The following is a 10447-nucleotide window of genomic DNA, read 5'->3' on the forward strand; positions in this document are numbered from 1 at the left end:
GTCGTCTGGCCACTTGGTGCCCTCCAACAACAGGCCGGCCACAAACCCAAATCCACCACATTGCCATTAGTTACCGATGGCGTGGGTCCATAACTGACTGCCGGTCGTTTTGGAACACATTTTTGGACTCTGACCACGCGCTCGTCCGGAGTCGTTTCGCCCTACGTTTCCCGGGGCAGCGTAAGGTGCGAACAAATCGCATGGCAACTGAAAGGCTGGCAGACCCGGATGTCAGACGAACTTACAAGAATCGTCTTCTAGAGTCTCTTCCAAATGCCCCACCATCAGATGTGAACTCATACTGGGACGAGGTTGCCACCTCTTTGCATAGTGCTGGGAATTTTGCCTGTGGCACGACCCGACCAGGCGCACTCAAGCACTGGATATCAGACATGTGTTACGTATGCCGAACCATCGTTCGCCGAAGAGAGTGCTGTTTTCCATGCCCAATTCGGAGTGGCGTAAACAGAGAAGTGGCCAACCCTTGACTCGGCAAAGGGGTATGAAGGAGATCACGAAACGCTTGGGTGCTGTTGGTGCTACTCGCCTTCCAGGATGGGGACCGCGTGATCCTCATTGTGGTTGGTCGGAGACACCACAAGATATGGCTGCCAACCGATGTCAGTGGCGTTCTTGTTGTCAGTTTCTACCCAGATTGCCTGAGGGATGTCTGGGAGATGTAGGCACCTCGGAATGATTGTGTTAAGCTAGCACTAAGTCCCTTCCCCGTCCACCTTTATTCTTTTCTTCTGATGTCATGCTGTCGATGATGATGATGGTGACTCCTCGCAATCTGAAGTTCGTTCGGTGTGCTGAAACCAACATAATCAACTCTGTGTAAGAAAAAAACGAAGAAGACATTTCCACATCAGAAGGAACCACCTGGACAGCACGAGTTCTTCTTCATTTCATTCCACCTGGAGGAAATAACTTCATTCATTATAGCCAAATAAAGAACGAATTCCGGCTCCGCAAGTGACTCCCCTGTGTGCAACACTTTCGGTTGTCGAATATCATAAACGAGAGATTCAGTTGAGTCTCTCGTGAAAACCAAGTTGATTTGCAAATGGGTGTATTTCTCGAATATACAACAACCTAGTACTTATCGACTTCCTAATAACCTGTTGCATCAGACAACATCATTGTGACAACGGTGGTGACCCCTATACGAGTTGTAGGTGGATGATACGATAGCTCCTTCATTGCACTACCCTAGAAAATAAGGATTGATGACCTTTCTTACAGAATATCAAATCTATCACGTCACGGATAGGCAGTAGCGTCGAATACCTAGCGCCTTGATTCTGGACGAAGCAAACTGTCCCATCATGTACGGACAGAACTTATTCCAGATATCGGGAAGTGGTGAATATTACGTTAGTTTGGCTCCAGACGCTTGCAGTGGGGCTTTTAAAAGCCAGACAAACTCACGAAGAAGTTCGCTGTAGGAGAAAGATATTAACTTCCGTCAGTGTTCGCCCGTGGGAACTGATGCAGATTAAGTAAACAGTCAGATTATTTCCGGTGGCCGTTAGTGGCTTCAAGACCTTGAAAAAAATTTACCCACAGTCTACGGAACTTTTAAATTCGTAAGCAGGGTGAGTTATTGGGTAACATCTTTATCACGCAGTCTAGCTAACTGGAGTGTTCTGCGCACTGAAGATGTCTCTTCGAATGGTGATGAAACGTTTGCAAATCAATTACCAATCTCGGCGAACAGATCAACAGCCATCGGATCAATTACCAACAGGTACATCTGCAAGTTCTCCCTGTGATTTAAAGTCTCTATCTTAGAGTTTTCTATCCATTTTATCATTCGACCTTTAACCTCGTGCAGTGAGTTGAGATTTCGGCTTAACTGTGATCAGCATTTCTGCGAACAGCCATTTCGCAGCGCCTCACCTCATTTCACGTCTGGAAGCAACAGTGTTGAAACATCTTGTTACGCGGCTCGTTCATATCAGCCTTTGCACGACCTGTCACACACATCAAATATGTTAGTTTTACTGAATAGTCTGGGCAAAATACTTCCACGACACTCCAACCTTCCCACAAACGATATGGATATGAAAGGTATGGATGACGTTGGTGAAACGTCGGAGTGACGAGTCCATACGCGCCGCCACAACCTGTTGGCTGATAGCGTCTGGTTTCAATCAACCACGTGACAGTTCAGCACGATCACTCATTCATTGTGAACGTAGTGAACTGACTCGGCACCTTGACTGATTAATTCAACACAAGCCCGCAATCTCAGTCAACAAAACTGTTCAAATTGGCCCGTGTAAATCGAACAAAGTGGTGCTAGGCCAGGATGAGTAGAGTGTAGATCAGGTTCAACTCCTTTGGTTGTTCTCAACAAACCTGTTAAGAAGTTACACAGCGCACAAAAATGCACCAAATGATTATTAAGCGAACTCCGTATGCCCTCGGATGTATCAAAATAAAACTACGATACTTCAGTCGTCCAGAAGATCTTCTGTAGGCTGCCGATTTAACTGGATGGACAAAGAAGATAGTTTGACGCATCGATGCAACAATGTTTTTTAATTAGTAAGATTACCAGTTAAATATTATGAACGAGAGAGGCAGGCAAATTTTGGCTGCCTCTCGTCAACGAAAAATTCATCTACAGCTGAATGTTTGTTGGAACACAAGCACAGTTTCGTACTCAAGTAGGTATTCATGCTGAAAGAAAGTCGGGGACTACACGTATTCGGTCAGTCTCGAGAAGGACGAAACAGGTAGTCAGCTGTCCAAATTCTTCACCGACCTCACGAGCAATACTGAAACAGTTGAATGGTTTCTCTGTTTGTGATTCTGTTGATATGGCTTACTCGAGGGCTCAAACTAAAATTCCACATGGACACGGTATGACAATTGGATGATGATATGGAGTAACATTATAGTGGTTTAACCGAAGTGTGTAGAGCTCAAACTCTGGTGTGCCAAACTTTTTTTCAATGTTTTGCGCGCTGCACATGTATTCACCTATTACGGCTACATGTCACAGCGGCTACTCAGCAAGAATATCAGACAGCTTGGCCAAATGGATCTCACTGCTGTCAGTATTCTAGCATCAGTCTCCAGTGCCTGTTCTGAGTTATAGTAGACCAGCCCAGAGAGAAGACACTACGAGTATCTCAGACATTTAGCTCCTTCAGGAAAGTTGTCCCTCCTCAAGGGGAGGACTTTCTCTTGACAGTCGTCGGACATTACTTGTCTCTGAGATATTCAAAGTATGCTTCTATGAGTCTTCCTTTTTTTCACTGTTGCCTAACAAGCACCCTCATTCTCACATATATCGGCATATTATAACTACGGTGGTGACGGTGATAAGAAAAACCCCAAGTACCTCCAGCAATAGTTTGTTTAGCCAAAAATGTTAAGAATCTAAAAGGACGAAATCTACTGGTAAGAGCGTGGGTACATATGATGAGCACGAATGTTTCACCGGAACATTTTACCGATACAAGGTAAGACTGAAAGCTAATGTTAACGTGATCTTTTCGAGTAAGCCTGTCTCGATCTGTTTAGACACGAACTAGTCTATCATTCTGAATTGTCTCCACGACTGGATCAAAATAGCGCTACATCACGGTATAACATTACGCCAGTTTTTCACAAATGTTAATGGATGAAGGTGATATTATTAGGTAGTATTACTTCAGCGAAATAATGACCACACCACCGTCTACTGATGTCCCCTGAAATAGTGACAAAACATACACAAGTTCATTTGACATGATCGGTTGACAGACCAACAGCCATCTGAGCAACTGTAATTCTCAATGGCTTCCCGCACATCTGTTTGTAATTCACTACTCATAAGGTTGCTGAAAACTCCTCGACAGCCCACGACCGGTTTCCCCCTTCTTGGGACTCATCAGGTAGGCGCAGTCCTCGAGTTTCCGTCAACCTGATGTTCTAACTGAAACCAAATTGCACGAAATTAGCTAAATGTACTCATTTGGAAACAAATTTGGTTTTGAAACCCAGCCTGGAAACATCCAAACCGAGAGATTCAGCTGGGTTCTAGGTGAGCCTCTCACAAAACCAAATTTGTTTGTAAGTGAAGGTACTTCGCTAAGGTGCTATCTACTATTTCTAATCCACGCGCACCTGCACTTTCGGATTATCGCGATTGACCAAAAGATACGCAGCTTTAGACCGGTTCCGTGTATTGAGCCCAAGCCCCTTTCTTTGCCATGTGAATTGCTCCTGAAAATAGAGATCGGAACAAGTGAGTTGCGAGCACATGATACGTCAGGCGAATGCATACCCTATAGCCTGGTCACATTCTCACCTGTGTTGAATAACGGTGTGATCTGCGTGAAGGGATGAAGCTGAAATCGATAATCGATGACAGACATCAAGGAAACACATGTTCAAAGAGTGACGCAATATAAAATCCGGTATACTGGTCGTAGTATACGTTGAGTAGAGTAATGGTTAGACTCACAACTTTGACTTCGAAAACTGTGGACACATCAAGCACCAACAAGTAAAAACCTACAAAAGTGAATTAATCTTTCGAAAAATACATTCATTTGCAAATCAATTTGGTTTTCACGAGAGACTCAACCGAATCTCTCGTTTATGATATTCAGCAACCTTGTGAGTAGTTTCCTTCATAAAAATATACTGCGATATCTCGAATATCGTGCCATGTGAATCATGAGGTGACCTGTGTGCAGCATATTCAGTTGTCGAATATCATAAACGAGAGATTCAGTTGAGTCTCCCTTGAAAACTAGATTGATTTGCAAATAACTGTACTTGTCAAAATCAGTCGAATTCGGGCTCAAGTAGAACATAGGGTTGACGGAAACTCGGGGACTGCGCCTACCTGATCAGCTCCAAGGAAAGCGAAACTGATCGTGGGCTGTCGAAGAGCTCTCAGCAACCTGGTAAGTAGTTTCCTTTATGAATAAATCTTTCTTCGGCTATACTGTAATATTGACCCGTTTTTTTCCCGGACCTCTTTAGCCCCAACTTCTTGGCTGTCGTTTTGCACATGCCATGAATACGACATTCGCATTGTGCGCATCAGGTGTTTTTTCCACTAAACTCCACATCATTTCAATTTAAGATTTTAAAAAGGTAATGAAATCGACACAAACCCAGGAAATTACTACATAATTACTTTTAAAGGAGACTACTAATAAGGCTGCCGAATGCTGTTTGACAGTTCATGATCGGTAGACGCAGCCCCCAAGCTTCCGTCAACGTTATGTTCTACGTGAACCCAAACAGTACGAAATTCACCAACTGCACTCATTTACAAACCAATCTGGTTTTAACAAGCGACTCTACTGAATCCCATCTGAATCCCTCATTTATCAAAAGCCAAACCTGTCGTGGACTGTCGAAGAGTTTTCAGCAAGTTTGTGAATAGTTGCATTCAAGCAAACATACTTCGACATCTCTAATATGGTACCATTTGAAATATGAGGCCGTCTTTTTGCAGCATATTCAGTTGTAAAGTAGCATGACCGAGACTTGTAATTTGGATCTAGCTGATTATTTGCAAATAAGTATATTTCGATAAGTCATTCTGGTTTGTCCACTCCAAAGGGGGCGATCGATCAGCACAATTGCGTCAGTTACTGGGCAAAATTGGTCATGTCGCTCAGGCTAGAACACGTCCACCTGTTCGTCTGGTTTTCTCAGGTAGAGTAGTGGTAATACTCTCGACTCGTAAGCCAGATGACCGAAGTTCACAGCTTGGCACAGTCACGGATACGATGCTGAGCTCCAACTTTCGTGCGAAGAAATAAGAATGGTTGAGCAAGAACAGCACAACTGTTCAAATGCAACCGCAAGTTGCTCACATCTTGCAGTTGCGTAAACCTAAATCCAGAAATGACTATTTCGCCATAAAGTAAAAAGTCTCTCACTCTTGCTTACTAAAATCCATCCTTTCAAGGTACTTCATCAACTTCTGTCAAAACCTATCCGTTTGGTTTTTACTGTCATCCCGTATGTAACCTTTAATCACCCAAGTGTATGGAGGATTCTTTTAAGTCATTGTACTAGTTAATCCAACAAGTAGATTCTGTGACAGATGAGTCGACATACCAAAAAACCGAATTCCTATCGGAAGTACTAAAATAAGTGACAGGAGGTAGTTATTCAATGTCGATACGCAGGAATGTGTCCTCTGTCCATTATCCAGCCTTGACCAACAGCAACCCTGTTGTAAAAATTGCTTACCTACCCACCACAAGGCTACCGTGGTCACTGGAAATTCGTCCTTCCTTCCGAAGGTCATGCTGGTAGTAAACTAAGACATTTGAACCGTCCAGAATATTTTTTCTTATCAGTAAATATCACTCTACTCATTCGTGCTTGCAAGTGGTCTGGCTGTCTGTTTCAAACTCTATTGCAGGTGGAAGCTGAACCTTTGTCACCTTCATCTATCTGAAATGGGGGAAAGATAAAAACCATTTGAATTCAACTGACACATCCACTGAGTACTTCTCATCTTCGAAGCACTTTTCTATGTTTTGAATCGGCTTCCACCCATATATTTCTCTTATCCAGATATCCTCTTCTCCGATTACCACGATGAATATCCCAGAAATTAACATTCTCGATCCGTATGTTATCGATTTTCAGGTGTTTGACACTGACTTCTTTCGTGCCCAACCTCCGTGATGAAGCACAGACTAGTAGCGACTCAACTAAGCTGAGGATTGCCTCATCTCCTGGGCATCGCTCACAGTCTAAATAATAGAGCAAGAACAGACTTGGAACTCGAGACTTATATATTCAAACAGAATGCGTCTCTGTGCATCACTCATCGTCTTAACCTGTTTGGACTTTCACACAGCCACGCAATGGATAGTTTCCCTGGGGGGAGGTATTCATTTGGTTCCACAGGTTTGCACCTATCCAGTAATAACTGGATTGATTACTCCAGTTTTGAGAATCCCGACTAAAGTAATACCAAGCGATCGTACCAGCACTAAAACCAGTCCTGCAAATGAACTGCAGAGGTTCCGAGACACTCAGCACCTAAATGGGTTTATAAAATGCTGTAGGATTTGGTTAGCCCCATTAACCATCTGCGACACGGCCTTCCCGAAAGGTTTCTATGTACATGCGCACCGAAATTCTGATATTTGGGGGTGAAATAAATTGCTTGGGAGGTACTGTCGTTGGCGCATAACTTTGGGGTATTTCCGTCAGACCTCATTTCCCATCAAAGCCAACAACAGTGTATTCACCCTCCAACCAGCTGGACGGCTGGCTAGACGGGTTTGGCCTCCATAGGCCGAACAGCAGTATGATTGGCTCTCACTTAGACAGGATAGAGCATCACTCATCCTTTCGTCATCACGTAGTCGAGTACTGGCTAGCTTCTCAAGTGATGACTTCTCAGGTGTATGTTTTACTCACTTCGTGAGATCGTTCTTCTTCTAATCCGCTTGTATACCGATCGTAGTGTGATGAAATTTTGTAGTTTCCAACAGAGTTCACTTTGTTAGTGAAGCTAATTTTTCACTCTTCTAGCTCGAAGGTCGCTGGTTCGAGGCCCACTGGCTTTTATGAGATGTGCACTGATGGTGATTTCCAACAAGGATGAAACAGCTGTACATGGTCTTTCGGTATCGATTAGTCTCAGTGAGGGGATAAAAGCTCTGTTGAAAACTCCCAGATCTCCTCACACTAGCAGTCTATGCTCAGTGTTATCACCAATCTCGTCCCCATTCGATCTTGCAACACTTCTCTTATCATATACCAGTTTATTTACAGATACGCTGACTTACACGGTTATCAATACCAAGGCCTCATCTCTTGACTGTTGTCAACAGCTTACTAGTGCCAGACCAAACAAAAAGGCGAAAAAGGACATTGTTGGCACCAGAGCAGCGTCAAGATGTCCCTTTCTGCTAGGACCAATGGCGTTCAGTTCTGACTCCAACATATTTAGAAATAAACTGATAGTACCACGTGTAAAATATCAAGTAGTATGAATCGTCCGACAGGAAATTGCAAGCACATTTCCGACAGGTCAATTAAAACTTACTTAGCCCACAAAAGAAAATGAAGCGACTAAGAACGGAACCAAATCTGACACCACTAGTCTCTCATTTCCACCGTTAACTATGATTTTGATGTGATTACCATGAACGTCAGAATAGGTTGTGTTAATATTGGGGACTGAAATCCATTTGACTAGGCTGCCAAAACACAAAAGATAACTGAGGACAAATGTGAGTAGTGTGTTCTGCCAAGTCAGACATGATAGTTTATGATCAGCTTGGAAATCACAGTTATAAGCTCGTCCGAAAAATGTCACAAACTGAAAAACATGACTTCTTGGCAGATTTCACAACATGCTGACCTCGAACCTAGCAATCCTAGGATATTTGCGTTGCTGATGTTTTGTTTTTTGCCATCCCTTTTGTTACCAATCTCAGCCTCTTAAAACTCAACTCTCCCTAGTCTAACGCACTGGAAGGCCCACATTATACCATGTCCTTCGTTTAATCGTAGCGGGCAGACCAAAACTGTCAGTTAGTCTTGGAAAGCAGATAACTATATCTCCGACGTCCCAAACGAGCTAAAAACTTCCCATCCTAGAGCAGTGGACGAACCTGTGCACAATGAATTCTATTCCGGTCAGAAATGACCAGGGTTAGTCGTACTAATACATTTTTTCGGAGGGCTCCTGCCCTTGCAGATCGCAGTGAATGAGGATGAAGTTTCGATCACATGCTGCAAACATCTTAGAATGAAAGGTAGCAGAGTATTTGAGATCACATTTATCTAGCTTTTCAGAAAAGACCATCAAAACACGGCTTGAAACCACATAATGGTCCTATTATTAATCTACTTCGGTTCATAGTAAGTGAGCCAGTGTAACTTCAGGACGAACAGCATATTAGGCATTATTCTGGTTTTTACTGCCAGTCTAAAGACAAAGCCGCGTTTCACAAGCTGATGAAACTTGACCCATTGGCAGTTGCAGTTGAGTTGGATACAGCAGGAGCTGGTGTATTTCATGTGTCCCTTGTCTTATCAGAGTTTGCCTACAGGACTGGTGAAGGGTTGCCCGCAGTAAACTGTAGTAAAGCCTAGACTTTTGGCCTTGCACACCCTGTATTTCAGATAGTCAGGCATGCACAACGCACTGCTGACTAGTTACGGCCATCATTCATGCACCGACCGACGAAACCAAGCAAGATGTGAACGTTCCTGGAGCATTTTCGGCGCAAAAGAAGGCCCTTAACTCCTTAACACGTGGAGTCACTTTTTTCAAAGTTTATGAAAGTCAGTTTTGTCACAATGTTAACCAGTATTTTCCACACAGAGTGGTATACACAAAACGGATTGAGTTACACCGATGAAGACACTCTTTTGTTCCTGTTATTCGGGGGGCGTTGAAAAACCTCTGTATGATCTGAGCAACATGCAGACACGACCCGAAGAAGCGAAACACCATTCCGGGGTGAGGGCGTTTCAAAGAATGACCTTTGTCAAAAGGTCGACCCCGAGTAATTGATCTTTTTTATGTGAAGTCGGTCGGTTATGTAATTTATGAATTTGGAGGGGGGTAGGGTGGTGTCTTTTGTGAAAATCACATCAGGAAATGAAGTGTAAGTGTTTGCAAACCCACACTGTTGTTGCGTCATACACAAGCAGGCTGGTATGAAAAATAGTTAGGAGGGTGAGGCACGTTACTCGATGCTGCATTGTGCTAGATGACGCAACTGCGTTTTCATTCTCTGGCATGGGGGTGGCCTACCATTCTTGCGATTGTTCATGAGAAAGAATCACAAAAAGTTATGTGGCGTCCGTGGATTTATGATGTCAGGATCTGAACCCTTGGTTCAGTAACCTCGAAACGACTAAAATGAAGATGAATAAGGGACTGGATAGGATGCTACGATCAAGGTATTACAATAAGTTTTTTCTCAGAAACTTGGTTAAATTGTTGGTCAATGTAACGCACAGTCCTATGCTGAATTCGCCACAAGGAAAAAAGTTTTTGCAAGAGCTTGACAGTTCACACCTAGAAGAATTGGCGTTAGCCTGTCTTCTCAAGGATCAGTCAATCTAGGTTCTCCTGCACCTTCGATATTCATCAAATTGCCCAGCTCAGCGAACAAGCCAACGACCACAATCTAGGTTCTCCTGCTTCAACAAAGACCTTCGATAGTCTCGTTTCAGAGGGGTTTGGTAAACAATCGGTGGTGAAACGATGACTTGCCAATCGGTCCCAAACATTTTCCAATTGACCTTCGATAGTCATTTTCTGCCTGGACCCATAAAATCATTCTGGTAATTATTTCTCATCGACCGAAGTGAGTGCTCCGAACATTCTAAACTCTTGGATATAACCAGCGCAGACTTCAATGAGCACGTCAATATGGCAACCCAAGGCCACTTTGATCGAGCAATCGTAATTCCCCCTAGTCTGACTAGAAGGTGGAGG

The 10447-nt window shown here is 43.5% G+C and overlaps 1 protein-coding gene across 1 annotated transcript in view; it reads left to right on the forward strand.

Annotated features, from left to right (window-relative positions):
* Positions 1-488, forward strand: part of T265_04875 (hypothetical protein) — a gene marked incomplete at both ends in the record, with an annotated part of 10323 nt that extends 9835 nt beyond the window's left edge. Inside the window, one exon of the mRNA XM_009169729.1 lies at positions 71-488. Within this exon, the coding sequence (XP_009167993.1) occupies positions 71-488 (418 nt within the window). The remainder of the gene's footprint in view (positions 1-70) is intronic.
* Positions 489-10447: the final 9959 nt, after the last annotated feature.

Source organism: Opisthorchis viverrini (genome assembly GCF_000715545.1).
Source record: "Opisthorchis viverrini unplaced genomic scaffold opera_v5_84, whole genome shotgun sequence".
Taxonomy (NCBI): Eukaryota; Metazoa; Platyhelminthes; class Trematoda; order Opisthorchiida; family Opisthorchiidae; genus Opisthorchis; species Opisthorchis viverrini.